Source organism: Oncorhynchus keta, chromosome 14 (assembly GCF_023373465.1).
Source record: "Oncorhynchus keta strain PuntledgeMale-10-30-2019 chromosome 14, Oket_V2, whole genome shotgun sequence".
Taxonomy (NCBI): domain Eukaryota; kingdom Metazoa; phylum Chordata; class Actinopteri; order Salmoniformes; family Salmonidae; genus Oncorhynchus; species Oncorhynchus keta.
In genome coordinates this window covers 58,700,506-58,714,070 of record NC_068434.1, presented here as the reverse complement: position 1 = coordinate 58,714,070, position 13,565 = coordinate 58,700,506, and the positions used below count along the sequence as shown (strand labels likewise).

Here is a 13,565-nt window from a genome sequence, read left to right as displayed (position 1 = left end):
TGGCAAAGATTGATTTGTCTTCTTCATTTAAGTAGCGAGCAACGGAGGGTTCTTTATCACTGTGAGCAGGTCAATGCTGGTCAGCACTGGTCTGGTCAACAGGTGGTTAATGCTGGTCTGGTCCAGGCTGGTCTGGTCGGGTGGCTCAGTGCTAGTTTGGTCAACGCTGGTCTGCTCGACAGTTTGGTTGGGTGGCTTAGCGCTGGTCTTGTCAGGTGTCTGTTAGGGTTGCGTCAATATAATCTGGTATCAGGATAAATATGACAATGAGTCACCGCATTGTATGCTATGTATTTTATATTAGCTAAGCAATAAGTGGTAAATGCAATTTTCGTTCTAGTTCAGGTAAGATATATATTGAGATTAAACAAACATAACTGACCTGTCACACCTCGCAGGGCAAACAGAGAACTGACTTGTTCCTGACAAAGATATTATAATATACACTGATGACAGAAGTAGTTCCTGCTTCTGAGCCGGCCTGTCAGAGTAGAGACTGGGCGTGGGTTAAACTCACCCAGCCTATCGTTGATTGTTGGCGCACAGGCTGGTTCCAGCCTCCTAGACGCTTCAGCGGTCAGTCGTTGTAGTTGTGTAGAATACCTATGCACTCACACACTCAATACAGTTATCTCACACCTGGCTCCTGTTATCTAACAAAAGACTGTTTGTTCCCGCAACACTACGTTCTGAATGTGCCCTCACAACTCATTGCACAGTTCCTGTCTTCATGTTATTCTGTATTTTTCCATCACGAGCAAGACCCATGGCCCTGAAACTGTTAACAATGTCTCAAGTCAGCTATGTTGCATAACACATATACCCACACAAGCCAACAGCAAATAATATTCCATCACATATGATATGGTAAGGGCTATAGTGTATAACACAGAACCTCACATGTCTCAGTGCTGGTCTGGTCGACAGGTCAACGCTGGTCTGGTCAGCTGGTCAACGCTAGTCTAGTCGACGGTCAGCTGGTCTGGTCGACGGTCAGCTGGTCAGTCAACTAGGTCTGGTCAGTGGTCGGCTGGTCAACACTGGTCTAGTTGGGTGGCTCAGTGCTAGTTTGGTCAACACTGGTCTGCTCGACGGTCTGGTTGGGTGGCTTAGTGCTGGTCTTGTCAGGTGTCTCAGCGCTGGTCTGGTCGTCAGGTCAACGCTGGTCTGGTCGGCTGGTCAACGCTAGTCTGGTCGACGGTCAGCTGGTCTGGTCGACGGTCAGCTGGTCAGTCAACTGGTCTGGTCGGCTGGTCAACGCTGGTCTGGTTGGGTTGCTCAGTGCAGGTCTGGTCAATGGTCAACGCTAGTCTGGTCGACGGTCAGCTGGTCTGGTCGACGGTCAGCTGGTCAGTCAACTGGTCTGGTCGGCTGGTCAACGCTGGTCTGGTTGGGTTGCTCAGTGCTGGTCTGGTCAATGGTCGAAGGGCAGCTCGTCTGGTCAATGGGTCAACTCTGGTCTGGTCGAAGGTCGGCTTGGCTACTGCAGAGCTGCAGGGCTGACGGTGGGTGCGCTTACTTTTATATTCATGGTCTTCTTTTCACCTCAAGATGCTAAGAGCATAACACTTCCCGTACGTGTCTAAGCCTACTAAAAATGGATGTTTATGCACTAAATTGATATAACTACTAATCTTTCAGAGGATGAAAACAAATGATTTCAAACGTCTATACTCTAGCACAGTCGGTTCCTATGAAGTCTTGGCCAAAGTCATCTGAAGAATCTGCGGTCTGTCGGGTCCGGGGCGGTCTCTCCGGTGTCACGTGAGTTGAGTGGCTAACCTACTGAAGCTTCCTTCTTCTCTTCCCGGCTGGTGGGAGGAGAAGAATCCTGTCAGTTTGCTCCAACATGGCGGACACGTGTGGCCAAGTACTTCTGGGGTCTGGATTAACGGTCCTTTCCCACCCCCTCATGTACATCAAAGTTCTAGTTCAGGTAAAATATATATTGAGATTAAACAAACATAACTGACAAGAATGTTTTGATCCAGCTATTTTTACTCCGCGACCGTTTCTGTAACTGACAGGCTACTGTAGTTAGCTGCCACAACAGCCGTAACGACTAAGCTAGCTAAATAGAACTCACGTTACATTCCGGTGTTGAACTTTCCATACAGCCGATAAATTCAAGCTGATCTCAGTAAAATATTACATAAACAGCAGTTCACTTATCGTTTCAGTCAGTATGTTTCTATAACTAGCTAAAATTAGTAGCTAGGGGGTAGACGTCACGAAAAGGTCGGAGAGCTAAGCTATCTTGTTAGCTGACTAACGAAGTGGGTTTCTACATTTTGCGCAGATAGAAATAATTGTATTACAAACTAATTGTTTATCTAGCCGTTATGTCTAAAAGGTTTACAGCTTTTGTCAAAATGTACTTTAAGCATCAGGTTATGAGAATCAAAGGAACCGGTTGGGAGAATTAGGTTAGGGTTAGCTAAAATGTAACAAAACAATCTACCTTTTACCAACATTTGATAAACAGTTCCAAACTAGATATGCCCATATTTAGCCAGCTATCATGTTAATTTGTGCGACATTATAAATACCATGAGAATAACGACTGGCTAACGTCACTAGCTAAGTCACGTTTTAAACGTTCAGGACACAATGGGCGCCCTTTGGCCCACTCACCCGTGTAACGCGAACTAGCTAGCCAAGGTTATAAAAGGACAGGGTATTTCGCTGGATCATAACTGTGTGCGCTGTTATCTTAAAATGGATTACAATTGTACTGTGTCAAATGTCTGCAAAGAAAGTAAAACAAATGTTGCATATTGTTAATCTAGCTAGCGTATGAAATGGTACTAGCCCTAACTAGAACTGACTAGCACTTGGCCTTATACTGGCGTTCACTTCCAATATATTATGTCATTACCTAATAAGTGGCAATTGCTCATGTACTCCTTTTCAGGTTGGCCATGAACCTCTCCCTCCCTCCCTTGGAAGAAACCTGTTTGGTAGACAAGTGTACCAGCTGCCTGGATTGTTTGCCTATGGTGAGACCTAAATTCCAGTCTACCCACTTGCAAAATGGCGAGCTAGTTTTCGATTAGCATCGGTTGCACCAGTTAGTTGTAAGTGGGTCGTAACTACGGGCTATCCCACCTGGGCATAAGCCCTTCTATGAGCTACGCCTAGTAGGGGAGCAGGCGTAGGGTGTTAAATTGCGACTATAATTCATGATATGCACAGAAAATAATATATATTTTTTCCCCAATAGGATGTGAGTCTTGTGTTAATATTTCACAACAGCTTTTTGAGGTGCCTATGCCCGATTCAATAGCAAAATAATACCAAAGACAGTACAGTATTAAGATAGGGCTGGGCGATATGGCCAAAATATCATATAATGGTATTTAAATGTTTGAATAATAAAAGTTCAACATTTGCTTTGAGTAGTGTGTGTGACCGACCCTACGGTGGCAACACATACATTCTAATGGATTACAATGGGTAAAATGACATAAAGAAGTCTAACTGCCTGTAGCCCAGGACCCGAAGCAAGGATATGCATTTTCTGGATACTATTTGAAAGGAAACACTTTGAAGTTTGTGGAAATGTGAAATTAATGTAGGAGAATATAACACATTAGACCTGGTAAAAGATAATACAAAGAAAAAACATGCGAATTTGAAATGCAAGAGAAAAGCCTAAATATAATATTCCAGGTTAGATGCCATTTAGATTTGGTCCATTAGATGGCAGTAGTGTATGTGCAAAGTATTAGACTGATTCAATGAACCATTGTATTTCGGTTCAAAATGTTATATCAATGGGCCTCCCAGGTGGAGCAGTGGTCTAGGGCTAGCTGTGCCACCAGAGACCCTGAGTTCGCGCCCAGGCTCTATCGCAGCCGACCGTGACCGAGAGGTCTGTGGGGCGACGCACAATTGGCCTAGCGTCGTCCGGGTTAGGGGGGGTTTGGCCGGTAGGGATATTCTTGTCTCATCGCGCACCAGCGACTCCTGTGGCGGGCGCAGTGCACACTATCCAGGTGCACGGTGTTTCCTCTGACGGGTTGGATGCGGGTTGGATGCGTGCTGTGTGGCTTGGTTGGGTTGTGTTTTGAAGGACGCACTGCTTTCGACCTTTGTCTCTCCCGAGCCCATACGGGTGTTGTAGCGATGAGACAAGATAGTAACTACTAACAATTGGATACCACGAAATTGGGGAGAAAAGGGGGTAACAAAAATAAAAATACATGTTATATCAATACTATCAAATGTGCCTAATTGGTTTATTAATACATTTTACATTACATTTAAGTCATTTAGCAGACGCTCTTATCCAGAGCGACTTACAAATTGGATATACAATACATTTTCAAGTTCATAACTGTGCACTCTCCTCAAACAATAGCATGGTATTTCACTGTAATAGCTACTGTAAATTGGACAGTGCAGTTAAATCAACAATAATTTAAGCTTTCTGCCCATATCAGATATGTCTTATGTCCTGGGAAACGTTCTTGTTACTTACAACCTCTTGCTAATCGCATGAGCCTACGCATATATATAACAACAAATACAGGGTACAAACACTCAAACCGGACAGTTTTATCTCTTCATTCAAAGACTAAATCATGGATACTTACTGACAGTTGTGGCTGCTTTGTGTGATGTATTGTTGTATCTACCTTCTTGCCCTTTGTGCTGTTGTCTGTTCCCAATAATGTTTGTACCATGTTTTGTGCTGCTACCATGTTGTGTTGCTGCCTTGCTATGTTGTCTTAGGTCTCTCTTTATGTAGTGTTGTCTCTCTTGTCGATGTGTGTTTTGTCCTATATTTATTTTTAATCCTAGCCCCCGTCCCCGCAGGAGGCCGTTTGCCTTTTGGTAGGCCGTCACTGTAAATAAGAATTTGTTCATAACTGACATACCTAGTTAAATGAAGGTTAAATTTAAAAAAAATTAATACTAAAGGAACAGACGTGTTGACAAGTGTTTCCTAGGGGACACTAATCTTTGGCTAGATTGAATGTTTTCGCTTAACTACTTAATTATTGATAATATATTGTTGCTTTGCGTATTCCTCTTTGATTTAGAAGCTACTGCTTCACAAAAAACAACCAGCTTCATGAGGAATGCATTTGGATGATCCAGAAGAAGATTGGGAGAATGTCATATGGTCAGATGAAACCAAAATATAACCTTTTGGTAAAAACTCAACTCGTCGTGTTTGGAGGACAAAGAATGCTGAGTTGCATCCAAGGAACACCATACCTACTGTTTATTTCACCTTTATTTAACCAGGTAGGCAAGTTGAGAACAAGTTCTCATTTACAATTGCGACCTGGCCAAGATAAAGCAAAGCAGTTCGACAGATACAACGACACAGAGTTATACATGGAGTAAAACAAACATACAGTCAATAATACAGTATAAACAAGTCTATATACAATGTGAGAAAATGAGGTGAGAAGGGAGGTAAAGGCAAAAAAGGCCATGGTGGCAAAGTAAATACAATATAGCAAGTAAAACACTGGAATGGTAGTTTTGCAATGGAAGAATGTGCAAAGTAGAAATAAAAATAATGGGGTGCAAAGGAGCAAAATAAATAAATAAATTAAATACAGTTGGGAAAGAGGTAGTTGTTTGGGCTAAATTATAGGTGGGCTATGTACAGGTGCAGTAATCTGTGAGCTGCTCTGACAGTTGGTGCTTAAAGCTAGTGGGGAGATAAGTGTTTCCAGTTTCAGAGATTTTTGTAGTTCGTCCCAGTCATTGGCAGCAGAGAACTGGAAGGAGAGGCGGCCAAAGAAAGAATTGGTTTTGGGGGTGACTAGAGAGATATACCTGCTGGAGCGTGTGCTACAGGTGGGAGATGCTATGGTGACCAGCGAGCTGAGATAAGGGGGACTTTACCTAGCAGGGTCTTGTAGATGACATGGAGCCAGTGGGTTTGGCAACGAGTATGAAGCGAGGGCCAGCCAACGAGAGCGTACAGGTCGCAATGGTGGGTAGTATATGGGGCTTTGGTGACAAAGCGGATTGCACTGTGATAGACTGCATCCAATTTGTTGAGTAGGGTATTGGAGGCTATTTTGTAAATGACATCGCCTAAGTCGAGGATTGGCAGGATGGTCAGTTTTACAAGGGTATGTTTGGCAGCATGAGTGAAGGATGCTTTGTTGTGAAATAGGAAGCCAATTCTAGATTTAACTTTGGATTGGAGATGTTTGATATGGGTCTGGAAGGAGAGTTTACAGTCTAACCAGACACCTCAGTATTTGTAGTTGTCCACATATTCTAAGTCAGAGCCGTCCAGAGTAGTGATGTTGGACAGGCGGGTAGGTGCAGGTAGCGATCGGTTGAAGAGCATGCATTTACTTGTATTTAAGAGCAATTGGAGGCCACGGAAGGAGAGTTGTAATGGCATTGAAGCTTGAATGGAGGGTTGTTAACACAGTGTCCAAAGAAGGGCCGGAAGTATACAGAATGGTGTCGTCTGCGTAGAGGTGGATCAGAGAATCACCAGCAGCAAGAGCGACCTCATTGATGTACTCTGTACCCGTACTGTGAAGCATGGGGGTGGAAACATCATGCTTTGGGGCTGTTTTTCTGCAAAGGGACCAGGACGACTGATCCATGTAAAGGAAAGAATGAATGGGGCCATGTATCGTGAGATTTTGAGTGAAAACCTCCTTCCATCAGCAAGGGCATTGAAGATGAAACGTGGCTGGGTCTTTCAGCATGACAATGATCCAAAACACACCGCCCGGGCAACGAAGGAGGGGCTTCGTAAGAAGCATTTCAAGGTCCTGGAGTGGCCTAGCCAGTCTCCAGATCTCAACCTCATAGAAAATCTTTGGAGGGAGTTGAAAGTCTGTGTTGCCCAGCAACAGCCCCAAAACATCACTGCTCTAGAGGAGCTCTGCATGGAGGAATGGGCCAAAATACCAGTAACATGTTATGAAAACCTTGTGAAGACTTACAGAAAACATTTGACCTCTGTCATTGCCAACAAAGGGTATATAACAAAGTATTGAGAAACTTTTGTTATTGACCAAATACTTATTTTCCACTATAATTTGCAAATAAATTCATTAAAAATCCTACAATGTGATTTCTGCATTTAAAACTAATTTTGTCTGTCATAGTTGAAGTGTACCTATGATGAAAATTACAGTCCTCATCTTTTTAAGTGGGAGAACTTGCACAATTGGTGGCTGACTAAATACTTTTTTGCCCCACTAGGGAATTTATATTAAGAACAACATTGTTTCATGTGCTGCATTGACCATGCAAAGACTGAACACAAGTGTCATGGTAGAGGAACACCAAATGTGCTCCTTGATGACAGCGGTCGGTGCTAGGTCTGTGTGGAAAGAAGGCATAGAGCGAGAGGGTAGCGAAGTAAACTGTAAAAATGGACGTTACACACAGCGTATCACATTTTAACAAACCAAACATACAAATACTCTTAGAAGGTAAAGTAAACCCCAAACCATGCATCAATACCGGTATATTGTAAAACATGGCATACCGCCCAGCCCTAGGCTAAAACTGCTTCTCCATTAGAAATCCTTGACCACACTTGTAGGCGACGTCGGCTAGCTAAGCTTATGCATAGAAACACGTAATCAGGTCTAAAGGTCGTCCCGACCTGAAATGTGCATGTGGAAGCCGTCTTATCAAAGGCTCTCCTTCGATATGAAGTTGTTTTTGACGAAAATGATAACGTGTCACTTTCACAAGGTTGAAGTAATAACATGTTCAACTACCAAAGACATTTTCTCAAATCTAGGTTGTCTTTTAGATTGAGGAAACTTTACTACTAAGGAAGCATTTTTCACTTCTCTCTGACCTTTCAATCCCTGAACACTGGCCTGGTCTGTTCCGCAAACGTTCCCAGAAGTCTCACAATGATGAGCCTCTGCGTTTAGAAACTCTGATAATACACTTGATTTATGCCACATTATAGCATGTTAAATGTGTTTGAGCAGATATTAGCAAACTAATAGATGAGCTGCTACCTCTACTTATTTGCCAGCCAGAGATCAAATAACAAAATATACAGACTTGAGATTCAGTTACATGATAATCAATGTGATTCTGCCCAGGGCTTTTAGTAGGGATATAGCCTCGGCTATTACTTGAGTGAAGAGCAAATTAATGGCATTAGTCTACTTTATTCCAGTGTTTTCATCATTCAGTGATATTCATTTCCGAGGTAATTATCGATTGATCCTTCCAGTTGTGGTTAAGAAAACGTGCATGCATACTGGTGGGCTTTGTGAAGGGATGGAACATGCCATGAGGATGATAACAGCCTAGCAAAGGGCACTGCCTAGCAACCATCATTATCAATCATCAAATCTCATGAATGTGCAATGCTTATGCCTGGCTTAGCTACGACTAGTCTTATTTTTGTTAAGCGCAGCACGTGTAAATTCTGATACCAAAGTCAGACGCAGCTATGCCGACCTAACATTTAAGACCATTCATTTAAGATTACGCTCGACTGGTGCAATCAGTCCTTGTTCCTTGATGGTACTAGTGATTTAGTGGTGTTTGGGTCAGCTGTTTGTTCTCCCATACCCGCCTGCAATTGCTAATAACCCATCCACCCAACTATACGGGTTGAGGCCACCAACCGGCCCTAAAATGCACTGAATGGTCAATCCAATGTCTGCATTGGCCATGCAGCATTTACGGGGATACTGCTTCTAAAGAAGTCGGGGCATTCATACACTATAAATAACAAAAGTAGGTGGACACCCCTTCAAATGAGTGGATTCGGCTATTTCAGCCACACCCGTTGCTGACAAGTATATAAAATTGAGCACACCGCCATGCAATCTCCATAGACAAACATTGGCAGTAGAATGGCCCTACTAAAGAGCTCAGTGACTTTCAACATGGTACTGTCATAGGATGCCACCTTTCCAACAATTCGGTTAGTCAAATTTTTGCCCTACGAGTGCTGCCCCGGTCAACTGTAAGTGCTGTTATAGTGAAGTGGAAACTTCTAGGTTGCAACAACGGCTCAGCTGCGAAGTGCTAGGCCACACAAGCTCACAGAACGGGACCACCCTAGTGCTGAAGAGCGTAAAAATCATCTTTCCTCGGGTTGCAACACTCACTACCGAGTTTCAAACTGTGTCTGGACACAACATCAGAAGAACTATTTGTCGGGAGCTTCATGAAATGGGTTGCCATGGCCGAGCAAACGCTCACAAACGCTCACAAGCCTAAGATCACCATGCGTCTGCTGGAGTGTTGTAACCTCACCGCCATTGGACTCTGGAGTGATGAATCACACTTCATCATCTGGCAGTTTGACGGACAAATCTGGGTTTAGCGAATGCCAGGAGAAGGCTACCTGCATAGTGCCAATTGTAAAGTTTGTTAGAGGAATGATAGTCTGGTCCTGTGTTTCATCGTTTGGTCTAGGCCCCTTAGTTCCCTCCAGTGAAGGGATGTCTTAACGCTACAGCATACAATGACATTTTAGATGAATCGGTGCTTCTAACTTTGTGGCAACAGTTTGGCGGTTGCCCTTTCCTGTTTCAGCATGACAATGCCCCCATGCACAAAGTGAGCTCCCTACAGAAATGGTTTGTTGAGATTGTTGTGGAAGAGCTTGTCTGGAGTGCACAGAGCCCTGACCTCAACCCCATCAAACACATTTGGGATTAATTGGAAAGCTGACTGCGAGCCAGGCCTAATCGCCCCAGATCAATATCCAACTTCACTAATGCGCTTGTGGCTGAATGAATGCAAGTCCCTGCTGCAATGCTCCAAGATCTGGTGGAAAGTCTTCCCAGAAGAGTGGGGGCTGTTATAGCAGAAAAGGGGCGACTAACTCTATATTAATGCACATAATTGTGTAATGAGATGTTGGACGAGCAGGTGTCTACGTACTTTTGGTCATGTAGTGTACTACATGAAGTGAGTTTCTGTTTCAACCCCACCTACCGTCAACCAATCATGTCAATCCAGAGCTATACAGAGCCCTCCGCGTTGTTACATTTGGTACAGATCTCAATTTTGCCTCTGCATGCTTCCGGAGGTTCCATAATTGCGTGTCAAACTCCATACAGAGCCCCCGAAAACACTTTCGGCTCAAGCATAATATATGAAATGCACTGTAGACTACAGTCAGACGGCAAACAATTTTTTGACATGGGGTGCAGGATTTATTTAGCCTGATTTTAAGATGTTGGTGCTTATAATTAAGATGCATGCAGCTTATTTTCTGTCACTTATATTGTCCTAGAAGACTAAATAAGCCCATGCTCACCAGAACGTCATAAATCGTTAGAATGCAATCTGGTTGACATCCCTGCTTCTTTCGTGGAGCAGACATTTAGGGACTGGGAAGAAAATGCAATAAATAACAAACAAAGAGGAAAGATTTAGTAAAATTTCCAAATGACATTTGTTTGACCGGTTGTAAAGAAATAGAAAGCTCTGAAAATCACTCATGTTTCTAATACGATTTCGTATTTTTTTATTTTATTTAACCTTTATTTAACTACGCAAGTCCGTTAAGAACAAATTCTTATTTACAATGACGGCCTAGGAACAGTGGGTTAACTGCCTTGTTCAGGGGCAGAACGACAGATTTCTTCCTTGTCAGCTCTGGGATTTGATCGAGCAACCTTAAGGTTACTGGACCAACGTTCTAACCGCTAGGCTACATGCCGCCCCATGGATGCATATTTCATGTGGTTGAAATACTATCAGCTTTTATGATGCTGATAACAATAGCATCTCTACAGACGGCATCTAAATGCGCTTTCGCATACTCTCAAAATGCTGAAAGAAAAATAATTTCTCCACTCCTATTTCTGAGTCAAAATGTGTCCTACGTTTGGTCTATTATTTTACTGCAAGAAATTATTAATTATAATAATATACCTACAGTCAGTTATAGTTATAGACCTACAGTCAGTGTCCAGATTTCAGTTTTCATTTAACTCATCAGAACTGTAGGCTACAGTTCCCTTGACGTGCAATAGGTCTATTTGAAGTCCCCACCTTTACTGTCCAATTAGTATAACACCTCAGTCATATCACACAACATATGATGCTCTTTTACCACTTTGCCAAATCTTTCCCAAACATGGACTTTTCTGGCCCTCCCTTCTCTTCATTTTCAACTCTCCATTTTGCAGCTTTTCTCTTATGGAATTCAACTCTGACATTGTCCTTTTTGCCTCCGTGGATCCACGTTAACTCTTTCTGCCCGTTCGCAAAAGCATTTGACTATTGGCGTGTCGGCTATTTGGTGGGTGTACAGTTATGGACCTAAAGCTTATTGGCTTACAAGCTAACGCCAGATAGCTTAAAATAATGAAAGGGGGGAAAAAATATTTTGCCTTTAGATATTATTGCTCAAGAGTTATACATTTTATCATTTTTAAGTATTGTTTGGTCTTATTTCAACCTGGGCTTCATCCAGACTATTTCATGACCCTAAACCAGCCCACCCTGCAGATATAATTATCGGTCAACCTGCGCATCACTAATAGTGATTGATTTAAACTTGACTTATCTTGATGTTAAACTCCAACTAGTAGGCAACTGGAAATAAGACAGGCCAATGAACGTGTTGATTTTCTATGTGTCTGTTCTTTGATCCTGTAATTTCTGTCTTTTTAGCGAAGCACATCATAAAGATTGATGGCAAGGCAGGTCTCTTTAATGGCCTAGCCCCCCGGCTCTGTGCAGGGACCATCGGCACCCTCGTACACAGCAGAGTCTTGCAGGTGGGTCTAACTAACACGCTGGCTTAATGTAGCTTCCTAAATAAATGTTATCTGACGTTTTCAGACCTCAGCAGTAGTCTAGCCTCAATCCCTAAATGTGATCACATTCTGTGTGGAAAGTCGTTCTCGTCAGAGAATAAGCTATATACTGGCTTGGGAATTGACTCTGTGACATGAGCTGGATTGGCCTTTCACTGTTTTAGGATGGTGCTCTGGATGGCAAAAGTGTCGACACACCATTATGAAACTGGATCCCTGTTGAACTAATCACTTGTCTTTTACAGAGATGCCAGGATGCAGGCAAATATGAGGTAAATATTTTTGGCCTGGTTATGGGTTAATTGTATAATTGACTCTTATTTATTAAATTAAATTAAACTTATCTTTTTAAATGCAGGCTGTAGATATTTATGGTCAGTTTTACAATCCTTTTTAGGTGTCTGGAACCAGTCAGAAAGCTGAAGAGGGATCTTTACAGCATGTTGTGAATGAGGTATGTATTAATTTATCCAGTAAAGCAGATGGTTTGACAGATGTTTTTTTTTTTTAGCATGTTATTGCCTTTGATCTTGGGCGTGTCAAATTTGTTCCAATTGAAATATTCAGATTTGTTTCACAGTTCTGTTAGACGTGGGTTGAACAGACCGTAATCTATAAATTGTGTTGTGGCTTATTGCCGTGGACATCATCTGAGCATGTCTAATCGCTTGGCAGTGTTGTTTTCTTTTCACCGTACGCGAGTAAGTTCATTTCTGGTGCACAGATGGTTCTTGGTGTAAGGGGATTTATCCCCAGCTTAAGCTGTCCATGTTGGATTCTCATTTCTTCCTAAATTCTGCATCACCATTCTTTCTGTTTTTCTTTTACCACAGACAACCAAAGAGATGATAGCCCGCTCCTGTGCCACGATCGTCACACACCCCTTCCATGGTAATTGTACTGTTTGTGTTGGGCAACTTTTTGTCTTGTTATCCTTTGCCCTAAATGCGGTTTCTCATAGGATAATGACTACTGCATGGATACTGGGTTCTTAATGGTTATTTTCTGTTTGTACCAAAGTGATCACCTTGAGATGCATGGTCCAGTTTATCGGTAGAGAAACCAAGTACAGGTGAGTTTCTCTTAACCTAAGTTCAATATGTGTGTTTATGATTTATAGCCATGTAATACTGAATATTACAAATGTTTCTTGTTGTCTTGCAGTGGAGTGTTTGATTCCATCGTCACTGTCTACAAGAATGAAGGAGTTCTGGGATTCTTTGCGTAAGTATGATCTTCCTTTGGCTACATGACCAATGTCTCATCAAGGGCATCCTTTACTCTTGACTTGCTAAATTACTAGAATACATTTGACCTCAGTAAATTCAGTCAATCTTTTTGAAGTTATTTTTAGAAGTAGGTTTATGCTTGCTCCAGAATCTTGCAAATGTTTTGTTTTCTGAATGCTGTTTCCTCTGGATGTCTGTGCCATGACTTCTCTTTCCTTGTCGTCTTAACCGCCGACTAATAGCTGTGCTCTCGTGCAGGGGCCTTATTCCTCGTTTGCTGGGTGACGTGCTCTCTCTGTGGATCTGCAACATGCTTGCCCACCTCATCAACACATACGCCATTGATGACTCAGTAAGTCAGATGGATTTGGGATTTTGCCACTTGTTTACAGGTCCAATGCAGCCGTCTTTATCTCCATCTCAAATCGCTTCTGGGTAACAATTAAGTACCTAAGCTTCTTAGCAAAGAGCATTTTCTCAAACAACAGATTTGCTAGGAGTAGTCTGAGTGGGAAACTGAAAACTATCCGTTATTGGCTGAAAGGTTTGGAACTCATTACTAACTCTAACTAATTTA

General features: G+C 42.5%; 1 protein-coding gene across 1 annotated transcript in view; it reads left to right on the top strand.

The window, feature by feature from the left end:
- The first annotated feature begins 1,800 nt into the window (after positions 1-1,800).
- mtch2 (mitochondrial carrier homolog 2) overlaps positions 1,801-13,565 on the top strand; it is an 18,595-nt gene continuing 6,830 nt past the window's right edge. The window contains exons 1-9 of the mRNA XM_035786705.2: positions 1,801-1,936; positions 2,915-2,999; positions 11,614-11,720; positions 12,005-12,031; positions 12,157-12,213; positions 12,593-12,650; positions 12,780-12,831; positions 12,924-12,983; positions 13,247-13,340. Of these exons, the coding sequence (XP_035642598.1) occupies positions 1,850-1,936; positions 2,915-2,999; positions 11,614-11,720; positions 12,005-12,031; positions 12,157-12,213; positions 12,593-12,650; positions 12,780-12,831; positions 12,924-12,983; positions 13,247-13,340 (627 nt within the window). The 5' untranslated portion in view covers positions 1,801-1,849. The remainder of the gene's footprint in view (positions 1,937-2,914; positions 3,000-11,613; positions 11,721-12,004; positions 12,032-12,156; positions 12,214-12,592; positions 12,651-12,779; positions 12,832-12,923; positions 12,984-13,246; positions 13,341-13,565) is intronic.